General features: G+C 37.7%; 1 protein-coding gene across 1 annotated transcript; it reads right to left on the bottom strand.

Annotated features, from left to right (window-relative positions):
• Positions 1 to 5696: 5696 nt before the first annotated feature.
• On the bottom strand, positions 5697 to 23124 carry LOC139978789 (glycine receptor subunit alpha-2-like). Its single transcript, XM_071989283.1, has 9 exons — positions 22985 to 23124; positions 17204 to 17337; positions 15675 to 15745; positions 13862 to 14079; positions 13190 to 13272; positions 9910 to 10047; positions 8411 to 8640; positions 7230 to 7349; positions 5697 to 6660 (listed from the first exon to the last, which is right to left on the bottom strand). Exons 1-9 carry the CDS (start codon positions 23041 to 23043, stop codon positions 6331 to 6333), a joined length of 1383 nt encoding a protein of 460 aa, XP_071845384.1. The 5' UTR covers positions 23044 to 23124; the 3' UTR covers positions 5697 to 6330.
• Positions 23125 to 25538: the final 2414 nt, after the last annotated feature.

Genomic DNA, 25538 nt, shown 5'->3' with positions numbered 1-25538 from the left:
TTAGAGTTTATTTCTTGTTAATATCTTAACATTTTTTTTCCATTCGAAATAGCTTTGAGTTTGACCTACAGAAATTCATTAAAAGTCAGGGGCGTAGCCAGGATTCGCAAAGTTGTATGCACGACTATCTGAGCGGAGCGCCACCATCAGTTGGCGCGGAGCGTACTAGAAAAATTTTGGTTTTACAAACCCCTCAGATGGCCGGAAACGGCCCTTCCCGAGTGTTCATTCTGGTTCCCTGGCCTCTTGCTACCTTGAGACACCTCAATTTTTATGTAGAAAAAGGGCACATTTTTAACCTGAGGAAAAGTGGGGGGAGCACGTGCCACCTGTGCCCCCCGGTTCCGCCGCCCTTGGTGAGGCATATTGTAATGCATGCTGGGATTACTTCAAATACAAAACAGAGAGACGGTCAAACTATGGAGGCCATGGTCAAACAAACAAGATACGCTACAAATGATACGTCATTCAGCTATATGGTCTCAATGACCAAAGCTTAACAGTATAACCTTACATACAGGGTGAAAGGGATATCTCGGAGCACGAACAGCAATGTGCGACATAAAAATACAGAAAGAACATTGACTTCGTTCGTCATGAACATCTTACACGTATTAAATGACATACGACGTGTCACTCGCCGGCGCGTGACGTTACATATACATGGCAGAAAACCAAGAACCACACAAGTGACATACTTGTACGAGAGTACATGATGACATTTTATACAATTTTTCTTGCAGTTTTTTTTCAAATTTGCAGTTTTTTTTCAAATTGCTGCAATTTTTCTTGCAGTGTTCTTGCAGCATTTTGTTGTTAGCCTTTGAAGAAGATCCTGCTAGGATCGAAACGTCAGGCCAACTTACTTTTACACAAGTTTTCTTGATAAGAAGAGCTATTTGATTTCGAAATAGTTAACTTTCTCTTCTAAGTTCACTGGCCAAACATGCATGGCATAGATGAGAATGGAAGTAGCATGGGGATATATGGCAACGGCAAATAGTTTAACAAAAATCCCGGCAAAGAATCTCTCGTAAAATACAAGTTGCTTCAAATGGTAATTCAAAAATCTGCCAGGCTCAAAGATATTTCATATTTAAGTATATGATTTACATCTCATCAATGGCTTCATATATTTCTTCTCCTTTCTGTGACTGTTTGTTCTTGTAAAGTGCGGAACCTGTTGACACATGATCTATATCCTTCAAATCGTCTGCAAGCTTTTCTTCGATTTCAGCATAAATAGTTTCTGATATCATTTCATCATCCCCAAGAGTCTTCTTCAAATTAGCTCCTTCTTTTCCTTCTTTATCTTCCTCCTCTTGTTCTTCTTCTGCTTCTTCTTCAAGTTTAGCGGTGGAATTAGTCACTCTTGGCAACGCCTCGTAAATCGCTTCGGAATTTAAAGTCGGTAGGTAGATGCTATCTTTTGACATCTGTGACGTCAGAGAGTTGTGCTTGGAGACATTTTCATAGAAGCTGATATTATCACTCCCTAAGCTGATAATCTTGTCTCGATTTGTTGTCTCGGGCTGCTTAGATTTGTTTGGTTTTGCATAATGAGGTAAGATCTGTTCGGGCGTAGGTATCAGTTTTCTGAAACCCGTGACAACTTTATAGTCAGATGTTGAATTGTCACTTGCTTTCTTCACGTGAACCCATTCCTCCCTGACACATTCTGAGCCCCCATTGTCCTCCTTGGAGATGCATGGATACTCTACCTCGGGATCAACGCGTACGTTTTCGCGAAGTACCTCCCTCTGCCTCCTCTTCAGTGAGTTATTTTTAAGTGGGTTATTTCTTTCTCCCTCCTTCTTCCGATAACTAATAGCAATTATCAAAATCAATATCGATAGGAAAACAATGCATGTTCCAGTGATCGGCAACAACAACATTGATTTTGGTAGCCCAGCTCTCGCTAGCCCAAACGCTATTGTGGATTGGGAAGCTGTAGATTCAAACTCCGACTCGGTAGAGAGCGACAGTATTTGAAAAGTAGAAATATGCGATCCGTCAATGAATTCCGCTGAACATGTCAGCTTTGTACCGTTGTCTATCTCCTGTAAGTCTCTCAAGATGATGAGACTATTGTTTTCACTTATCTGAAAACGACCAGATTCCATAAACGTAGCCGCCGACATTGCATCCAGATACCATGTAACATTGGTGGCATTTTTCGCTATGCACTTGAACGTGGCGTTGTGGCCGATTACTTCCTTGTTTGCCAAAGGTTGTATACGAACCATTTGACCAGATCCTTGAAGTGGCGTTACAGAACAGGAGCGTCTCCAAGACTGAGAGTGCGGACTCGATATGAGGCAAGAAAACGTAACGTCATCTTCTTCTTCATCAAGCAAATGTTGAAGATGAACCTTTGATGATGAATGTGATTGCTTCTTGAGGACGACTCCATTTCGATACCACTCCCCTTGGAAGTCGACACCCGTAGGACCACTCCACGAGCATGTGAGGTCGACGTACCCAAGAGGATGGGCGGGAGATGCAGCCAGGTAAGAAGCATGGCATCTTGGGGATGAGTCATCGGGCAGAGGAAACACAGACAGGGTTCCCTGACTTAAGGGTATTATTGTACCCATCTCTTCCAATGCACATATGTAATTACCTGTATCTCTTAACTGGCTATTCAATATCTGAAGATTGAATTTCTCACTTTTCTGACCTCCTCCTCGTATGGAATATCGTCCCTTCCGATTTAAATCCAAGGAACGCCTTAAATGTCTCCCTATGGTGAGTACTGACTTCGTTTCGTCGTGATACCAGATAATTCTGCGAGATCCAACATCCTTCAACTCACAGGTCAACAGAACCTTTTCACCCTCCAAAACATTAGTATCATCTATACCTCGCTGGATATGTATAGATGTTGCCACCAATCCTACGTGGAACAACGCAAACAAGAATGATTTAAGAAACATCATAGTTCAATTTGATGTCATATTCATCATTCTCAAAATAATGTTTTTAGTGTAATTATTTCAAATCGGTCAAATCAAAATCATCCAAACTAACATCCGCTATTTGATAGTGAAATATTCCAGAAATAAACAGACTGCGTGGAATTCCTCCTCTGTTTCTGATAGGATGACCACCACAAAAGTTTGTACTAACAGATTGACGTTCTGGAAGATTTAAACAAAACGACAGTGACATGTAGCAAGTTGAAACGAACGACGACACCTTTGATATATAGATTAAGTGGTCACTGACTATACAGAACCTGCAGCTATCAGTCAAGTCATATTCAAAGTTACACAACTTGAAATGCAGGAAGTTTCCCATTCATCATTTCCCCAAACCTACTGATGTCGAATGACGAACCATTTTGCCACGTCCCTTTTACCTGTCAACGTGACAATGTATACGTGCGTGACTTGGCCAGAAACCTGTCCATGTATAGCTTGAACAGCGGCCAGCAATTATATCTCCTTTGTATATTTAAAAGTCAACCGTCTCACTAAACCTTGTTCATTTCAGCAAACTCACAATTGCCCGTAACATTTTTCAACTTTTTATACCTTAAAAATGTCCAGTCTCATAAATCATTTCATTCGTTGTGTGTGTGTGTGTGTGCGTGTGTGTGTGTGTCTGTCTTGATGTATCTTCTTTCTTTTTTATGTGATCAAAATATATCCATTCAATCCAAACCCCTTTCGAGTATAGGTAGCAACAATGGTTATTACTATTACGCTGTCTATTAACATAGATTACTGAGCCCTTGCATCCACGGTGAGTGTGTGTCTTTGTAGCGGGGGTCGGGTGGAGGGGGTGGTGGTGGATATTATTCACTGACTTCTTATTGATATTTCAGCCTCATCCTTGCAGTCAAGAAACAGAATATTCAAATAGTCTATAATATGAAAGATATTTGGAGGTTGGTTGAACCGTTTGGTCAAATTTCTGAGAGCATTTAATAATTCCTGACGTTGTATGACTGAAAGGGGATATTTCCATTTTCATATTATATTATTTTTTTCTTATATACACCACTAACGACCGCAAAATTAATGATCTCTCCTTGTTTAAGACATAACAACTGATTTATTGACATATGCAGTGCGACCATATGGTGGGAGAGGGGGATCGGGGTTGGGGTTGGGGGTTGGGCTTGGGGTGGGGGGTTGGGCTTGGGCTTGGGGTTGGGCTTGGGGGATGGGGGTGGGGTTTGGGGTTGGGGTTGGGGTTGGGTGAGAATGTGAAGAGATTCTCGGACAGAAATATCAGAAGAGTCAATCGTATCAAAGCTTGAATCATATCAGAGATTGCGGAGGGAGAATGGAGACTTTGAGGTAACTGTTCCGAAGCAGAGTGCGTACCGAGGCTTAAATATCTACCGGATGTTGAAATAAGTGGGGCATTTGGTGCCTGCAGACGATACTATAGCATCTCTCGAGACGAAGAAGAAATCGGCGCCAAGATCATCTCCCCGGACACTACCGTGCGCCGGTTTCGAGTCGGTATGCCGGTATAGGGAAGTCTACACCTGGACCAAATCTACCCGCCGAGCAGTACTTATGTGCTTAAAACATGACCAATCCGTCTGTGCAAATATTTCAAGAACCCAACGTGACTTCTAATGCAATTTAATGTCGATAAGGATTCTTTCATTCTTGACTGAAGGTCGAGTGTCTTGTTTATGGATATTTTCCCTCTGCTTGTCAAACGAAGCAATACAGAGGATAAAATATACATAATTTATATTTTGTATTAATTTGTATCATGTGTTTGCAACCTCATTTGTAGAAATAATTTATAGGAAATGACACACAGCTAAAACTAGACGAAAATGGCAATGTTTTGGGATAATGGGCACGTATTGATTTAGTCGATTTGAAACAACAAAACTCATGAGTTGACAAAATAAAAAATATGTTGAATTATATTTGTCTCACTTGTTATTTTTGTTTAAACTCTTTATTTTGTTATCGAATATAATCAATGCTTTAGTCTGGTATACACGACACAGATTATATCATGGGCGTTTCCAAATATATTATATACACTGAACCAAAAACAAGATGTACGGAATGGTAAGTTATATTTTAGAAAGTACAACGAAATACTTCTTCAACATACAAGCTACTGGAGACAAGGTGACAGTTTCTGTTTTAATGTTAATATAGGTGAATGTGCCTCGTAAGAGGCTAGCAATATTGCACAAAATCTTGTAAATCGAACAACACGTTCTCCGCATGTCTTGGAATATCAACAAAAAAAAAATTTTGTTAAATATTACAGGCCATGATCGTCTTGACGCATAAGTTTAACAGGTTCCGAATTATTCCCCGTCAATAAGGAGTGTTAATTAATATTATTAAACGTTTCATTGAGGTAAAATAATTTGCACAGGCGGCAATGAAAACTTGTGTTGAACCAACCATTGAGTAATTCCCAAGTTTTTATGGCCCCTGAGCGTTCACATATTTGAACCACGTCTATTGAACGCCCTACGTTCGACGCCTCGTCGTTTTTTTTAAATAGAAAATAAGTTCTGTGTGATTCCCGGACTTTTAAACCGAAAAATGAATTATTTAGGTTAGTACGAAATGTATCGATGGACAAGGCTATTCAATTTCCGGTTATGACTGAAAATTTAATTTCAAATTTATAATTCTGAGAAAACAAATTGGTGCAGAGGGTGACATGTCAGTTTTGATTATTATTGATGTGTTTTCGCAAAAAAAAAAAAAAAAAAAAAAAAAAATCAGGTACGTGTGTGTGTGTTTTAAGCATACAGTGATACATAATGGTACAGACACCGAGGAGAGCAGATCACTGCAAACAGATTGGTGTATATGAGTACTTCGGGGATTTACCCAGTGCCTTGAGCTATAGCGAACGAGGTACCCAATATTTGGAGTACAGACGCTTATAGGGAGTAAACATGAAATACACAGAAATTGAACCTTCTACCGGAGAGCACCTGCTGCGTCTAGACCCTGGGGACCCTGGATACCCTGGGGACCCTTGAGACACTGGAGATCTTTAAAGGACGGACAAATAAGTCTGCAGAGCCACTTCCAAACTGTGTGCACTATCAACCTTAACAAAGAAGTCGTATGTGACAGACACATCAATCACTATGAGTGCTGGCAAGCTTTGAGCTTGCTCAAACAGATAACAATCAACTTTAAAGGAGCACGTATGCATTTTACAATGTCGATTGAACAATTCCAGACAAACATCTGACAAGTACTACAAATAACTTTAAAATATATACATATATTTTTATCTCAACTACGGAACAAGTTGGCAAATGGATCAATATGCTTCGGCTTACACGCTCAGCAGTGTTATGATCCTTATATCCAGTCAAGACCCAATCCGGAGAAGTGCAACAGCGTCCTCTAATTGTTGGATCGTCATGTCAGGCACTGCCAGATGTGGTGTCGATATATAGGAATAAAGTGCAAGAAATATGATGAAGCTAAATGGAAAACAAAGACGACTTATTTTATCGATCTTTTGACCTTTGACGTATTTATAATTTGACAAATTTTTGTCTGATGAAGCCCAAAGTTCAGGTTTCGGTGATGAAGTTTCCTCTTTTCTGTGGAACATTGAATAATTATTAATGTTAAATGTTGGTTTCTTGTACAAAATCAGTCCATCCTTTGTGTCGTTTCTTTCGGATACTTCTTTCTGAAATTAAGAAAGAATAGAAAGATAGTTTGTGAAGGTTTCCTTGGATTTTTTTTCAATTTATTTATTATCATTTTACAATTTTATTAAAAAATGAATCGATCATTTTTTTATTAAATATATGTTAAAGATTAACTCTGTCAATAAACATTGAGATGAAACACATTCAACATCACAACACATGTCTGGGCGTTGGGAGAAGTTTTGCTAAACTGATTGAAGAATTAAAGAAAGTGCACACCATATATTACAATATGTTAATTACTATAGTATTATTTTATGATTTTTATCAAAAATCCGTAAAATGCATTACATGCCTTTTAGGTCATTTTTTTTTCTTTCATTAAGAGACCACAGTGATATCATGAAGGACACAAAACTAGTTAGGGTTGTGTGGTTCTGATCGCCACATTACGCAGCAACTATGCCGTGCTCGTAATAAATATACATTAAACACTCAATCATGTTTTTCATTGCTTTCATACTGAAGTCTTAAAATGGAAATCCGAACCGTGCACCACATTAAGAGCTTTTATTTTTTGGTAATTTAACATCTAAGATCATCTCACCTTTTCTCTTTCAGTTGTCACGAGGTGTGTTGATTGTACGGCTAAATAGTGTACTACTGCATATTCAAGAAGTGCCCCTATTACGTAAATGTAGCTCACCACAAACCAGATATCGATAGCCTGAAAGAGATAAATGCCATGCTGTCAGGGACACCACCAACTATACCAACCCCCCCCCCCCCCCCACCACCACCACCATCACCGCATAAATATGTAACATGTATATGCTGTACTATACCTTAACAGTTGAAGATTCTTCAAAATTCTTTCAAAAGTTAAAACATAGTCTAGCACCATTTTGCATCTAAGCAGGCCTCCAATTTACCAATGGGGAAAGGGTCACCCCTCCTATTAGATCCCTCCCCTGGACGACATGACGTTTTATAGCCCCCCGCCCCCCCCCCCTCGTACTAAAACGATGCTTGCCCTCTTTGTGTGCTATGAGAGAATACCGGGGCGGACCCAGAAGTTCATACGGGGTGTAGTAATGGGGTGGTCGATACCGACTTCCCATGTAGAAGGGTGTTCGAGCATCTTCCATCAAAGTAACAGTAACATAGCGCTATACACTACTTTACATTTGTTGTGTCAGGCTGAAACGCAGGAAGGCAGATACACACTCCACTACCCTGCCCCGATTGACAACGGATTTGAAGAAATGGGGGAAATCATCAAAGTACACGCTTAATTCCGAAAGTGAAAAACCACGCTATGAGAGTGTCCATGTTGAACACTCTTTTTGAGGAGTGATTTCTATACTATTTCCTTAAAGAGTGAAAATCTCCAATTAGATGCAAAATATTCCTAGCAGGCTTTGTGTGAATCGCCTCTTCGATGACAGTTAAATTCACTCCCTAAAAGAGTGATAATCTTATGGACTTGCAAAAAGTAAAAATAAAATCTCCATCGAGTAGGAATTATTCCCGCATAAAGTTATAGACACAACAGCCTAATTAGAGTGCTAAACCATATCTTATAGTGAAGCAGAACTGTGAGCATCTTCTCTCGTTGGAGAGACTTGAAGTTACAAACAACGCTACAGGGTCAGATTAAGTATATACATATATATCAACCAACTGAAATGAAGCATATCATAATTATATTCCCACAAGCGATAAAAGCCTCTCAATCTGTTAATTAAAAATGTTAATTGCAATTGTAACATTAATTTTATATTTTACCTTGACGTAAGCTACACGAGGTAAATCCATCTTCACGCCATTCGATATGGTTAACATGCTTAGTATGGTAGTAATACCCAGGGATACCCTTGCGGGGGCGCTACGTATATCGATCCAGAATGAAACCCATGACAACGCGACGAGAGTCAATGATGGTATGTAGGCGTGGAGAATGTAGTAGCCGATCTGTCTCTGGAAGAGAAACTCTACCCTGATACAAGATATGGACCCTACAAAGAAATCAAACAAACCATTTCTGAAGTACTTGCAAGTTTCTTCGAGGATACAGTAATACCTGCAACATCCGGACATATCCGTACAGGAGATATTATGGATAGGCCTATAACAAACAAAAAATAGTCAGGATAATATAGTTTATGTATACTAAAGTATATAGCCTATATCCTATCCCGTATACTAAAGTATATATCCTATCCCCATCCGCGTGATCGACAACATTGGTAGGTTCAAAGGTCACGTAAAACACATATGTTTAATTATGTAATAGCCATGCAGAATCTTAGAAAATCTATCTAAAATTTACTTTGTAATACAGTCCGTTTGGGGACAATTTTTAATTGTTAATAACACTCTACACTATCCTCTCACGTCATGTCTGAAAGCACACGTACTGACAGCAAGAGCAGTTTCCAGTGGCATACCCAGATTTTTAAAGGTGGGGATTCTAAATCCGCCCCCCCCCTTCCCCCTCCCTACTAATTTAGGCAGGGACATGAATCTTTATGTTAGCGGTATCGTGGTATGGCGAAAAGAGACTTTTATAAAGGAGGTGGTGTTTCAATTCGGTTGCTGAAACTGACTCCCATGTAGGAAAGTTCAAAGATCTGACGTCAAGTGGTGCATTTCTGAGGCGTATTTATACTATCATAAACCATGCTAATAAGTACTCTTTAATTTTGTGTGAGCATGTTGAAAAGGTGCATGTACAATCGGAGGTGTGGTATATTTCTTCCCCGACAGAATGTGAAAGAAAATCCACCTTTTGAACCAGTTTCGTCCGAGTAACGACGGAGACGAGCCACCCCCCCCACCCCCTCCTCCTCCTTCCCACCCTTTGCGCACGCCACTGAATGTTTCGATTTTATTATCTTATAGAAATTTGATATTCATACTGAGAGAAAAAGTGCTTTGAAAGGAGAAATGAAAGTCCAGTCTATTTCAAACATTGTGCGAACTGGATGTGGTGATAGCAAAACACGTTGTGGCTGTTAATTGGGGTTTAAAGTACATATATAGGCCTGTTCGGAAGAATATAGGCTTACTTATAAACATGAGATTAGATAGATTTCAGATCCTGATAATCCTGGATGAAAGTGACGTAAATATTCCTCTTAATCCTCAAAAGGATACATTTTTTTTAACATATAATGACTTATCATCTGCCTCATAAATCAATCAAGGACTAACATCTACACAAGAGAGAACCTACAGCGTGCTATGCTGAATTACTAATAATAATTGTGTATTAAAATTCTTACCAAATGCTAATTTCTTATCACAGTTACCAAGAATTGCGCCCCGCAAAGTAAAATGTGGAATCTTTGAATGTCCCCCAAAGACAAAGACTGGTGCTTCTTTCGAGAATTTAATGTGAAGAAATCTGGAGTTGTACTCAACTATATTGGAAGGTAGAAAATAATATATATATATATATATATATAGCAAAGAGAAGCAAATAATACAGATTTATGCTTTGCAACCAAAATTCTGTATGAAATTTAATATAAATTTAGCTTGCTTAAAAATATATAATAACACATATTTTCTTTACTTCTTCACCAAAATATCTCGGAAAAGGTAACGCAATTTTGATGATTAACGATATACCTATAATACGATCCTGGGCGTTGTAATTATTCACAAAGTTCATAACGAAAAGTTAATAATATATAATAACGTAATACATATTTAAGCTACAAATTATTTTATACAATAATAGGAATGAAAAAAATCGATTCATTAATAATTGTCGACTGATAAGTGAAGAGAACAAAATAAAGCGAAGGATAATCTTTCATCTCAGTCGCACTCCCCTCCTTCTCCTTCGGACCCTCCATCTTCTTCTCATGGTCAGTTATCACTCCTCATCGTGTAGTCATCTCGAATCGCTGATAAAGAGCAACTTACAAGCACACTGTGCCGACACCGACGGTATAGGAAAACCAACCCATCGCGAGGATTATCTACCATTAAATGTAAACTCTTTATAATCGTCTATATGTCCCGAACCATCTTCCTCTAGATAAAGATGGACCTTGTCGCATCCTATACGCGTGCTTTCACTTGTTCTCTCCCTGTTGCTGCCCAATTCTGTCTCCTTGCCTCACCTATAGTTCCTGACGTAAGAGGGGCGAAAGGGGATCCGGACAAATATGGAACGAAGAATAATGTGTTTCCAATTTTCATGAAGTTTTCAAAATGGCGGTGCAGAGACATAATTATCCCCCGGGCCTGACCTGGCTCTTGATGCCACTTGCAACCCTTTATAAGTTCACCTCAGGCATTCCTCGCAAACAGTTTTCTTCCTACTATAGCCTACATGTCCAGTGATACATTGACTTTGTTTAAAGAATAATCCAGGGTCAGACTATGTATATGAGAGAAAAATATTTCCACATGTCAGTTATAATTGAAAACCCGATCTCAATATTGTGTTCCAACCTTGAGATATGGTAAAAAAAAATTTTTTGATGAAAATGTGAAAGGCCTACATTTGGAATGTTTGCTTGCTTGTCAAGGCTCAATATTATTTAATTTTACTTTTTCATATTTAATTGCACATTTACAAGATCACATTTTGAGACGAATATGATGGAATTTATTTTCGATTCTATTAAGAACTAAACTCTAACATCATGTACTTTATTAGCTTGAACTATAATTTCCATTTTATATATGTGATGAATACTAATATGAAAGTTCCATTAATTACTATTAATTAACTAAACTTCATTTGGTGTCCAACTCTCGAAGGGTCTGTTAGTTTTAGTAATTGGCATCGGGTTTGGTTACTATAGTTACCGTCCAAAAGCTAAAAAACAAGCTGTTTTAAGTTGCCTTCATATACATTGCCTACGTATATACATTCAACAATTCTGACATTGCTTGCTACATTTCACCATTGGATAACCCAGAGTAAGATTATCGAGATGTAACGGGAAAAAACATGTCAAATTTTGTTTTCATCTTGACGGTATAGTAAATAACTCATACAAAGGTTGATCTATCTTGGGAATATATTTATAAAGATACAGGTAGAGAAAGATATATATATATATATATATATATATATTTATAAATATAGTGATGTCATGATGATTAATCAAACGACTGTAATAACAGTTTAAAGTCCCATATGAATCCAAATATTAATGGACCGATTCCGTGACACGGGTACGTTGTCAAACTTGATATCTTTCCTGAAACAACGCAGTAAAATATAACAACAAAACATTCGGTGCCTAGTCAACGACCGCTTCAAATGTCAATTTTAAGCCATCAAGAAGCAAGCATGTATTCATTTCGTGAAGAAACATTCAAACACATTACATCAATAGATCGGGCCTTAAATCTAATTTTATATGAAAAAAACATTTGAAGTAACTTTTACTCAATCGTGTTTTTATAAAGGCATATATATATAATCTGACAGAGGGCTAGAATACATTATTTGATTAGGAAAATAAAGGAAAAAAGATGTAACCAAACACGCTCGGGTGAATTTGGCTGACAGAAACGCATCGAGTTAAATGATGGCGCTATTCTCATTTGATTATTTCTTCTTGTTTTTCTTATTGACGAAACATCTTGATGATGTTACCGTTTCATTATCCATGTTCAGGTATTTATGGGGCACTGACGTCATTCTGTTGTATGTAATACATGTCAGTAGACTATTTACATTACTGAGTTCGATGTATTTCAATTGGTGAGAACTATTATTCCAGAAAGTAACCGTACATCAACACAATGAACTGCGGCTTACAAGTATTGCCACGCCTTGCGGTTCGATAATAATGCATTGTAGTATATACAGTCTTGTATATAGTAACAGTGAACGAACCGACAAAAGACGTGATTGCGTGAAGTGAATAATAATAATATATAAAATACTATATATGTTGATCGAAATAGAAAATCTACTAAGTATCTGCCATGATATTGCACATGTCTATCCTTTGTTTCAATAAATTATAAAACCTTCAAGGAGGAGGGGTGTAAGGGGAGGGATATATATATATATATATATATATATATATATATATATATATATATATATATATATATATATATATATATATATATATATATACAGGTGAAAAACGCCTACAGTGGAATTACGACCTTCCTTACCCGTTTCGAACCTCTGGACACGTAACTATGGTTAAATGCTAATGAGCGATCGACACTATGTGTACACATGGCCAAACGATCGAGAAGGATCGTGAGATCAAATGTAAATATCGTATATATTGTTATACTTAGGCCAATATCAGGCTTCTCGAAGAACCGACATATAAAACACGTATAGAGAGAAGGTCAAAGGGCAATATTGCATATACTGAACCATAAATGCACATAATTTACTCTGAGTTTATAAACATTGGAATGAAAACCTGTCACTTGGAATGGCAGAAATATTGTTATTCTTTTGTACTCGGTCATCGTGTTGTGTATAAGCGTTACTTAGCGTGATTCTGTTTTGAATATCAGTCAAATCTATGAGTTAATGTAGTTATACAGTTTCTATATACTTACAACTTTCCATGTCGATAGGGCACCGTTGTTCGTCTGTCGGAAAGTGTGTAAAGTCCATACCACAAGCTAATGTTAAACGCAACCTATATGGATGAAAATAAAATAACTTAGACTTAACTTACTTCATGCATCTAACTCTGTAGTGTCTATTTTTTCGGGGAAATTATTTCGAGATCATCAAATTATCTCGACATTATTTTTTCTGGGATCATCAAAAGATGTCGAGATAATTATCACGAGATAAAAAATAAAACTTTCTCATGGCACTGCCGAGACTCCGTTAATACCTGGCTTATGAGCTATATTGATTTTTAAATTAGGTAAAACCATTGCAATATCATATGGCTCTGAAGGTGACAGTTTAAACGTATGGAAAATGTTGACAGTGTATGGTCATTTGTTTTTAAATCTTTCGGGTGCGGGTAGAAAATGATTTTCTTTCTTGCGATCTTATCACATTAAAATCTTACAACAGGTGATGGAAGACTGAGTTGGAAATTTTAGACAATGGAAAAGAATAAAAAAAAATTAAGGTTAAAATGGGACTCGAGTCATTGACCTCTCTGGGCTCTGAGCTGTACCCCAGAATGGTCAATGTTTTACCCCAGAGTGGTCAATGGCTCGAATCCCGTTCCATCCATAAATTTCTTTGCTTCTTTTCCATCAACAAACCTTTGAGTCAGACAAACAGTTCCATCTGGATTAATTTCCACCACTCTGTTAACAAGGGTCACCCTATGTAGTTCCGCTAGTTTAGCATTCATGAATATCAGGTCTGGTAGCCACACCCTGTTGGCGTAATAAGACGTGGGGGGCAGAATGAATGAGGCATTGTACCTCAAACGAGGGTCTGTCCAACATTGAATCAGATAAGCGTTAACCGTAAAGTCCTGGTGAAAAAGAGGAAAGGTTTTCTTAATAATAGACAATTATGACCGATCAACTATTACAGTCGAGGGATTAAGTTAATCGGTCAACCTTTCGGACAAAGAATGATGTAGTAGAACCGACTTCAAGTAAGCTTAAAGCCAGGTCGTCATGCATTCAATCTCGACGGCCTTAAATTACTTTATTGGTAGGCTAATATTGTGTTAATTATTACTTACTAATTAATTATTGTTTACTATTGTGTATAATTAATAATCACACAATTATAACGATACATTGTTTTTGCCAAAATTTTCGCTCATTCGTAGAGATCGAGTGAATGTAAACTTCAAACAGACACATTGGTGTCCGATCAAACTTTACTCTGACGCATGCGCGGGTGGATGTACGTCGATTAATCTTGGTTCCTTACTGTACGTAATATAGTCTGTCGAAATTTACGCGTATCTATGCGTATCACTATTACGTAATGTCCATCGCAGAATAACGTTACCGCTGCAGCAGAGCGAAGTGTTGGAAGGACATATTTAGCAAGTACACTCGAGTCATCGCTGACAGCCTGGTTCAATCTACGACTGTACTGGGTCCAGCTCAAATTGTCCACTGTGTTGGTGATACATTGTGTGTTTATTTTAATGTATGCGTGTGTGGGTGTGTGTGTGATTGTTAACTACACAACAGTACCACAAAAAGAAAAAAGAAAAACGATTGTAGAGATAGGCATTGGTTAGTTCGTGTTAATAATGGAATGCATAATGAGGTCTTATACGCTCTTTCTTTATAATCTTATTTTAGAACATAAAGGTTATCTTTACCAACTTGTGTGTCACTCTATAAGACTGTCGACTACGATCATATAAACGTCTATCTAATATCATAGAGTCAACACTGTGTCCATCTCGAACTTACTAAAGGTTGCCAAAGTATATTATTGGCACTTCATACCCTCCAGCATAGTCATTTTAGAGAGTTAAATCAGACAAATAAATGTCCCGAGAGAAAGCAAAGTTCTGGGGGTGTGATTGTCAAATGCTTGTAGGAATCTAGCATATTTGGCCCAAATATTGAGTTCAAATAGGCTAGACACAAGAACAAGAATGAAAACAAATAACCGAACGGCTATTCCTCAAGACTGAGGCTTTATGAATATGCAGACGACTTCATCGAACGTCATCAATGTGTACAACAGTTTGCATATTCATAGTCTTTAACCGCAATAAATAATAATAGATATCATCAATAAATATCATCCCAAACTATTAAACTTATTCACTATTGAAAATAAGTGTTTTAACTCGACTGATCAAATTTCTGAATTCTGAATTATTTTGAAAAACTCAATTCGTTCTTTTTCATTGTTGTTACAGTTGTTGTTGTTATTGTAATTGATGCAATAAACTTAACTATTATGTAAAATCAAGTTCATTCAGAAATTTCTTTATTAAATACACTACGTTAGCAAATGGGGAAACAAGTCCCAAGAAGAACTCTTAAATGATTATGTTATAATATGTGATATTTTAATTATGTAATAACAAAAAAATATGAACACGATAGTTGAGTTAACGGCATTCGGAGTCTTATGACATCTTCTTACCAAATGAGTTTCACTTATGCCCTCAAAGCTCACAATCCCAAGGCTTACATCAATCTCTATCGGTCTTCCAGCTTAAAATAGAACAAAGGAACAATTATACTTTTGTTTTTGTACAACATTCGGATGTATAGAAAGGTAAATGTTGTCAACAAACTACTCAAAAGTTAGCTATAACACCTTTGCAACTATAAGTGAATAATATAGATTGATGGCATATCTCGGCTACCTTACAATTGCAGACATTCGTTAGGTTTTTGAACCAGTGTAACGTAAACGCCCGACATGTTGGGCATGCTGCTGGCACTGGCGGATCCAAGGGGGGGCCAAGGGGCCATTGCCCCCCCCCAAAGGTGAGCCAAAAAGTGTTTCCGAACATCCGCTAAATCATATGATTAGAAATTAAAAAAATCGAGAGGAATAGCAGTGGTAGACTACTCTAAACCTTTTCGTTTTCTGGTTTAAAATTAAATTCGCGGGAATTAGACCCGCATTCTAACACCCAAACCCGCTGACCCGCACAAGCGTCCGAAAAATCCGCATTGTAATTGTCAAGTATAACAAAAATTTGCATCAAATTTTGACTTAGCAACCGTCATTTCTTTAGCATTTAGCATAATAGAGTATAAAACCTCCTTTACAGCATCATTTGAACCTCAAATTAGCCTATATTTCTTTTCATTGGGGCGAGCAGCGAACATTTTCATGCCACGGGAAAGAATGAATTATCACCTACTATTCAATTTATTGATGTTACACACAAAAAAATGCATATTTCTCAGAAAATTTTGGGTGACAAAAGCCTTTCTAAGTGCCACCATTTTACATGTAGGCATCACCAGGATTCCAAAAAAAATCAAAAGGGGAGGGGGACACCCCTCCCCTTATACCCCTCCCCCAGGACGGCGATTCGTGGCATGGACCAGCATTTGCCTTCTCAAGAGTTGGGAGCTATGTAAATGTATGAGCATGAGGATTTACAGTTTAACACCATTTTGCAGTTACAGGCTGGTTGTAAGAAATTTATAACCTATGAGAAATAAAATTTCTTGAGAAAGATGATCCCAACTTTGTTTTATAAATATTTTAGAAAATTACACCTGGGAAACATTTTTTTTAGAAGTAAATTAACATCACCATTGTACACTTTTGTCGCACCAAATTGCATCTGAGGGCATTCAGCAATAGAAAATTTTCCAAAGGGGAGGGGGGCACCCCCTCCACTTAGACCCCTCCCCCATATCACAATGCCACTTTGGCCCCTCCCAAACAAAGGCCCTGGATCCGCCAGTGGCTGCTGGTTGTTATTATCAAATTGGAATCAGGAATACATTAGCCAAAATAATAAACCTGCTAGAAAGATGATAATAACAAATGATAAACATATTCTTGTAGTTTATTCCTAACTCAAGTAGTCTTCAGTCTTGTGCCACGCCTGCGACACACTAGTATAACCTCCATGAATACACGCTGTTACGTATATGTGTACTGCTTTGTTCATTTTGTTATGGCTAATACACCCGTGTGCTTACTTGCAAAATATGGCCTTATTCGTTGATCATAGTCCCGGAATAACTCATCAAATAACCATATTGTTGCGTTTTCTTTTTCGCGATTCCTTTCGGCCAATAGTGGTTCTTCCACAGCGAGTGTTTCTCTCTTGAACCTTCCGGAGTTGAAAAAAATATTGAAATTAAAAACATAAAAATGCGTAAGGAAAAGTATAATGAGCATGTAAAGCAGATGTTCTAACTGTCTATCAATCTTCCATGATTACAGAGCTTGAGCCTCACCTGCTCAGAGTCGATGCTCAGAAAAGTATGAAAGCTAGCTGCACCATTATTTAGAGTTAATTTAGAGTTAATTTCATGAAAATAACTTAATCGATGTCCGTATAGGCACGCTCCGGAAACTGTAGAATCTATATAAATTATCTGACTCTAAAAAAAAAACGCGACCCACCGACAAGTTTTCACGACCCACTTTTGGGTCAGGCACCATGGTTTGCGGAATGTCGGTTTAGTCTAAGTGACATACTGACTAAAGTAAACTCCTGAATTAAAGTTATTACATGAACACTCTATAATTGAAATTCTCCCTACTTCTCTATTTACACAGCGAACGGTAAAATCAGTAAAGCGAAATATATCTAAAACTATAACGAAGCTCTAGAGGGGACATGGTTAAAAAAATGATTTTATTACGAACAAAGCCTACGTGATAACAATAACTACGCATGTACTAATATCACGTGCGTACGTAATAATATCACGCACGTGGTACATAAGCACGTGTGTAACCTACATCGACATTCCCGAGATAGATAGGGATAAACTCGTACGTCTCTATACTTTGATTTTGGGTTTAGTCAGAAATAGTAAGGCCATAGATATCTGAAACGAATTCCGAAGAGACTTTCTTTGTCTCAGTTCATATAGCCACCCATTGAGTCGAGTGCTTCCAAAAGATATCCATGTAACTGAATGGACGTTGGTAATTTGCCCTAATATGTAAATCTGGCTACATCCCACAATGTCTGAATGTTAACGTGCATGGATACAAAGAAAGTCCCTTCGGAGTTCTTTTCAGATGTCTATGACTAACAATTATCCGATGTTTGGCAGCCAAATAATGCAGGATTTCTTTCTGACGAAACCCTAAACTAAAGTATAGAGAGGAACGAGTTTATCCCTATGTCGGGAATGTACAGATGTATCATGCATTGCATCACGTAGGCTCGCATACGTTACATACGTGCTTGTATACCACCTATACGTACGCAATAATATCACGTATTAATATTACTGGCACAAGTACCGGTACGTAATAATATTACACACGTACGTAATAATATTACACACGTACGTAATAATATTACACACGTACGTAATAATATTACACACGTACTTAATAATATTACACCGTACGTACCTAATATTATAACGGACGTAAGTATTGATTATTATCACGAACGTAGGCCTACTTATTGTTATCACGTACGTAGGAAATAAAACTTTTTTTTTTTTAACCATGTCCCCGCTAAAGCTTCGTATAAAACAAACCAAACATTTGAAAAAGTCAAAAACTACTAACTAAACGTGATACGGAGAATGATAAACCAGAAAAAAGAAAACAACTGCGGGTAGGCTTATTGTACGTTAGCCTATTCATCAGAACGGCAGTACAAAATTATTTGGCAATACTATACCGAAATATATGTGAAAACTTCAAAACCGCTTTGTTTAATACTACGGAGTACAGCCCGCACTGCAACTATATATATATTCGATCTGATTACAATGCTCAATGGTTTCGAATCATGAGATAAGCTTTTATGGAATATTACAATATATTTATTTCATTTTGAGAGTGCGTAGAAACCAGTGGCATGAGGTAGAGAGAAGTGGTTTATACACTATAGTTAAACAGGACTGTGAAATTATCGAAGAGGTGTTTTTTTTTTTGGGGGGGGGAGGGGGGTTGGTAGGTCTATTTACGAAATATAAATGTCACTTCCTAAAAGTCACAAGACGCGTTTCTTCAAAATTTGAACAAACAAACAACGATCCAGTGTATAACTGAATTGAAGTAATCACGCAAAGTTAACGTAGTAAAAACATAGCAACGGTTAGTGCCATACGATAACAATACAATTTTGTAACCCTGCCATTTCATTTCTTCAGGTCTCCGAAATTCACGTGGTATAGGTCTAAGCGGAGTCACAAAATACAGTATAAACATATATAGCCTACATGCAAGAAGAAAGTTAAACCATTGATGCTTCATGGATTAGGTCAAGGGTCAGGTCAAGTGAACGTTGTCAGGCCAAGTGAACTTGGTCAGGTGAAATTATACAAGCACGAAAACATGTACCGCAGCGGCGGATCCAGGAATTTAGATGGGAGGGACGTGACGGTCTTGATGTTGGTGAAGCCGACTCCCATGTAGCGAAAGGGGTTATAAAAGAAACCTCCCCAGATATAAACGCAAGGTTGTGCTAATAAATACTTTGGTATCTTTTTGTGAGAGTTGGAAAGAGGATTTGCCCCGCTCCTTCGCCCACCCTCGCCAACCCTCGCCATACCACAGGGCCGCCTTCACCCAACCTCGCCAAACCACAGGCCCGCCCGTCCGCGCCTCAATTTTAAGTGTTTCGGTAAAATCTTGTATAGAAATACGCTACCACTACCAGTGCAAAGAAATGTTGAGAGTAAATTATACATCCGCACAAACAGACAAAATGATTGCTCTTAGTGGATGGAGGAGCTAATGAAGTCCCAGCAGACACTTGCAATTAGCTTCGACAGCCTAATACATACACTTGACAATCGGAGACCCTATTATTCTAGTAAGTTATCTGTTGCTTAATTGTGTTCTTAAATCACTTCTGCAAAGTTATAACAGTCACGATATGTAACGATGCATTTAGAGTTGATCTATTAGGTGAAATAACTGTTGGTTTTTCGTAATTGTTTGCGATATTTCTATCTATCTTGTGATACTTTCCGTAAAAACAATCATAAAACAATTTAATTTTATATATATACGTTACAAATTGCTTGGAAAATGGCGGTTGTGTAGCCTAAGCCTACTCAATGTAACTCAGCCTATATGCGTGGGTGTAGACCTCGAACACGCAGGAAGGCAAAGGGGGAGGGGGAGGGGGTAGGGGTGAAGCTTGCATTCATGGCAGTTGCTCTGAAACAATATTGTAATTCACGCAATGCATATATATGGTATAGGTCTTCCTTACAGGCGGCCTCGTTTGCATGATTGACATACTAATGATGTTTCCAAATAGGTCAATAACAAGGGTAAGGACAAGGTGTGGTAATTTTGTAATTTTAGAAAATGAAAGGCTTCGTTCATCCGGTCATTAAGGTCTCATCACTCTGACCATGGAGCTATAAACAGACGGAACAACTAAAGCTTCACTTTTTGGCTTGGTGTTATAACAATTGGAATCCTTGCTGAAGTCGAAGAGAATCTACGTCACGGCGATGTGTATGTCTGTATGTGTACGTGCATGTATACGTGTACACATACGCGATGTATTTTAATTGACAAAAAAAGCAATAATAAGAAGGAAAGAGTTTTTTAAAGGCATTGAAGACTCGCCCCTAACCGCGTGCCGCCCTCTATAAAAGTTAACTTTCCGTTGCTTTTAGGTGAAGTTTTTCTCTTGTCGATACAAAATGCAGACAGTAATGAAACGTGATACCTTGTTATCTTTAGCTGGACCTGAGATGTCCATCGCTGCTGTGTACGCTGTGTTGTGTATTGACCGTAGCTGCATGTATTTACTGTACCCATAGTGTCTAATTACCGACGGTAGCAAGCTGTGTGTGTATTTTCTGAGATCGATGGTGGTGTCTAACACTTCTGTTACACCTCATTCGAAACTATGTCAGATTACCGGCATCAGACGTTTCTTTGTTCGCGAGTCTTCACTCCCTTTAACTTCGCAGTTGGTAGATCAATCCAACCTAGTGTGCTGCTTGCTTCTTACTCTTTTTTAAGAAAAGATCCATTTGATATCAAGCTAGATCAAAGCCTATACATGCACGAATACCTTATAAATCACAATAATTCAAAATGAAGAGCTGCGACATTACCGCATAAAGTATATATCCTGCTAGCCTACGGTATATATGAACTTTTTATACTTGATATGTATAGGTCCACATATAGTGAAAGGACATCGTTGTAAAAAATGTTCAAAAATTCAATAATCTTGAGCAAAGGAACATTTAATGTTATCACATTAAAAAAAGGTGCCTGTTGGCTTAGGCTGTTTGTTATTTCAAAATACATACTGATAGTTACACATAAAAATACAAACTCTTCACATCCACCAAATACAAAAGTCTACTCAAAAACTATGCAAACATATTCACAACAAAATCAGAGGCGTAAAGATTAACTTGGGGCCGATGGGCCCGGGCCCTAGGATGAAATTGCGCCCTTAATGAGGGAACCGAGAGATTGAAAGCCAGATTCTGCGCAATTAGATTCAGTTCACATATCTTCTTGGTCATATTGACTTTTCATCGTATTATTTTTTTTTATGTTTTGTTGGAGGAGGGGGTGGGGGCTCGGGTCCCTTCAATTCTCCTGACCCCTGTGCTTCGTCCTTCCCAACCCCATAGAGTTACACCGATGAATACAATACAAAAGTATGTACATACATGGCGAAAATGTACAAAATCCGGCAAATGAAATAAAAGCACTTAAAATGTACGAAATGACAAAGACGTGAAAACAAAAAGGAAGGGGCTAACTAATTCGTGTCGTTACATCTTTTGTTTTCTTCATGTTTTATTGAATTGATTAGTTTACAAACAATATACCAACTTTTAATCAGAAAAGCAACATAATATGACAACAATTCTGAACTGTTCAGATTTCTACATCATACATGATACATGAAAATGGCATGTCATATTACAAGATTACAGATTCGTTTTCCAGTTCATAACAGAATCGAGACACAGCTCTGCATGTCAGATGATCCAGCTTTTTATTTCAGATGACGTTCTTTTACCTGTTTAATTGGGCTTACATGTGCCAGGCAAACACTATATGTATGGATTATGAACGGTGTCTATATAGACAACACCTTCGGATTGACTCGAATGAACGCGATAATTCTGGGGTGGCGAAAATCGTGACATGGAACTCGTTTATAATATTTCACTATACGCTGCCAAAAATATGCGAATTCAAGCTTTCGATAAAATTAATTTATGTTTTCTACATTTTAGAAAAAAAAACGCAAGAGAATATTTTAAGTCTTTCTGTAAAGAGCTAAGGAAGTGTCTTCTTTTTTTTCATGGCAATCATATATGCTTGTTTTTTAAAACTTTACAACTACTTAGCAAGACATTAACAGGCTCATTAATAGAATGTTTCAGTAATACGTAAGTAGCAGACAATCATGAAGGTGTCATAACGCTTTCGGATTTGTAACATACAAAAGCATGTCATATTATTAATGAAAGAATATACGCAAGATTTTTACAAGTTTGGAGTTATATAGATCGTTTTACAGACACTTGCTGTATAAATCAATCACTAAGCCTTCATAACAACATATATCCAAGCATTTAACTGGATCAAAAAGATGTCCCATAGTTGTTCTTTCTACAATTTTAAAACAAATGTCCAACACGTTATGAGAACGTTATGAAATCAATGGTAGAATTTAATCTGAAAGTGAATATTCGCTACATTAATGTTACTAATGAAAGTATATGATCGATCCTGGAGTTGCATCAGTTATAGAAAATGAAGAAAGAAAGAAAGCAACTCACCATGGGAATACAACTGTTAATAAACATACACAAACCAGATACAGTTTGAAGAAGAACATTTTATTTCGTTAAAATTTCGTGTGAAGATGTTCAAATGGTATATACTACTGGAATGGTAAACAGAATTCGACCTGTTGCGGGTATACAGCATGCAGTATTGTGTAAATACTCCAGCACCGGATTTCACTCGCACTGAAACATGCTGGTTATACGATTAGTACTTTATATATAGACTATATATATGTATATATACCATTCATCAGTTAATATATGTGTATAACACAAACGGTACACGCAATAAGTTAAAGAGGCCATGACGTGTAAAATCCAACTAATCGACAGTAACTTCCTCTGAATCTAAGAGAAAATATATGTTCAAAACTATTCTCATCATCTTCAAAACCTCAATGACTAATTAGAAAACAGACCTCTGAAAACTGAGATTTCAAAACAACACAACGATGACGTCATATTAGGAACACAAGTGCTAAACACAGGCATGTACCGGATGCGCGACGATCACACAACAGTGTCTTAATGCATCGAAGGCAGACGGCCCCGAAAAACTTTCATCGCGTGTCATGAAACACTGTAACCGTCATTTTTTCATAAATTTTTACTTACATGGTTTTTAATTGTACTCCAAAACTAAATCCATTCCTAATATATAGATGTCAATCCTGTATATGTTTTTTATTTTTTTATTTTATTTTTCCTCATCTGCATTCAATATTATACAACCTCATATTTTAGCAGATTTGTTACTTAATGAACATCGTACCAAATACGCTGGAACGCTGGGACTTAGATTACCATACGGCCGTTCACAACTTCGTATTTGGTGGTATTGTTAAATATGATGTCATTAAAGTGATTCCATACGTTTCGAAAAAGGAAAAAATAACTGTTTGTTGATACTTAAATTTATTTATGTTCACTTTATACTTTTGGGGAATTTTGCTATAGCGCCCTCGTTTAGGGAGCCGTGGTCAAAAAGCGTTGGGCCATTTTCATAGACAAATAGTGCTGGCTTCACACAGATTGTTTTCTGTGAGCAGTGTAATAAAAAAGTTTTTGAAATTGTGTTTGTAGGCAAGGGCGGCGGAACCGGGGGGGGGGCACAGGGGGCACGTGCCCCCCACTTTTCCTCAGGTTAAAAATGTGCCCTTTTTCTACATAAAAATTGAGGTGTCTCAAGTAAGCAGCCAGGGAACCAGAATGAACACTCGGGAAGGGCCGTTTCCGGCCATCTGAGGGGTTTGTAAAACCACAAATTTTCTTGTACGCTCCGCGCCAACCGATGGTGGCGCTCCGCTCAGATAGTCGTGCATACAACTTTGCAAATCCTGGCTACGCCCCTGACTTTTAATGAATTTCTGTGGGTCAAACTCAAAGCTATTTCGAATGGAAAAAAAATGTTAAGATATTAACAAGAATAAACTCTAATTCGGAAGATTCCTACATTAGCAACTAGCATGATTTCACCTCATTTTGTCTCAAAAGTAAACTTGTTCCTTGTTTCCCATTTTGCACATTGGATATTGCAGTGCTAGTATGCATATTTTCCTTGAGGGGGGGGGGGGGGTGTTGATGGAGTGATGTGTATACGCAAATGAGAGTTATAAAGGGTACTAAATATAAGGCTGCATCAGTCCAATCGAATTTCTGCAAAGTGCCCTTTGATGTCGGTGCCCCCCCCCCCAGATTAAAAGTGCTTCCGCCGCCCTTGTTTGTAGGTTACGTTTATCTACAGTTCAATTACTATTGTTAGTGTTCCTGAGATGAATCTGTGTAGCTAAAGGTATTTTTAGGCTACCTTAGTTAGTATGATAAAAGTTGTTTGGTGGTTAAACCTAACGCATAGGAAGAGTTAATTAAGTCGAGAAGAAAACAACCGTTATCACTACTAGTACAGCCTTCTACTATTTTACAGGATTAGTGTGTAGCCTATGCGCACTATGCATACCTTACCAATCCATTACTAGCATCAGTACGGAATAAAGCTGACGGACCATGGAGCTAAATAACTAAATACAGGGCACGGGGCTGGTGTTTTAACGACGCTAAGCGACCACGAATGTGGGAGGAGTCGCAAGGACTGATCGATTACAACTTCACGTCGTGTGGCTTCCAATTCAACATTTTAACTCAAATTTTGAATCTAAGACTAAAACTGAATAATATGATATCGATTGCCTTGTTCGGGTTTGTTTTTTGCAACTTGGCAGTGTCTGAACGCTCTGTCCTTTTTTTTTGTCTTTATTTCGTCCTTATTGTTTTTATGTTTTATTGTTCTTATTGTCTTACCCGTTACCTTATCTGCAAGCATGTAATTTCCCTTGTGGGATACATTGAAGTTTACCACACCATACCATAATGCATAACGCATTAATATAAACCAAGTTGAATGTTGTAAAAAAGAAAGTAAGAAAACATGAGATTAACATTGAAATGAAATAAATGTTATAATTGGAAAACATCTATATATAATAACTAACAATTTATATGTTCATATATGAAAACAAATAAATAGAATGACAAGATATGAAGTAAT

The sequence above is a fragment of the Apostichopus japonicus genome, chromosome 13 (genome assembly GCF_037975245.1).
Source record: "Apostichopus japonicus isolate 1M-3 chromosome 13, ASM3797524v1, whole genome shotgun sequence".
Lineage (NCBI taxonomy): Eukaryota > Metazoa > Echinodermata > Holothuroidea > Aspidochirotida > Stichopodidae > Apostichopus > Apostichopus japonicus.
Note: the sequence above shows the minus strand (reverse complement) of the source record. Positions and strands in the feature narration are given on the sequence as shown.

Coding starts and splice junctions, on each gene's coding strand:
- LOC139978789 (XM_071989283.1), bottom strand. CDS start 23,043: ATGTTCTTCTTCAAACTGTATCTGGTTTGTGTATGTTTATTAACAGTT. Junction 14,080..15,674: donor GCATAAGTGAAACTCATTTG/GTAAGAAGATGT, acceptor CTTTTTCACCAG/GACTTTACGGTTAACGCTTA. Junction 10,048..13,189: donor CCCTATCGACATGGAAAGTT/GTAAGTATATAG, acceptor CTTCCAATATAG/TTGAGTACAACTCCAGATTT.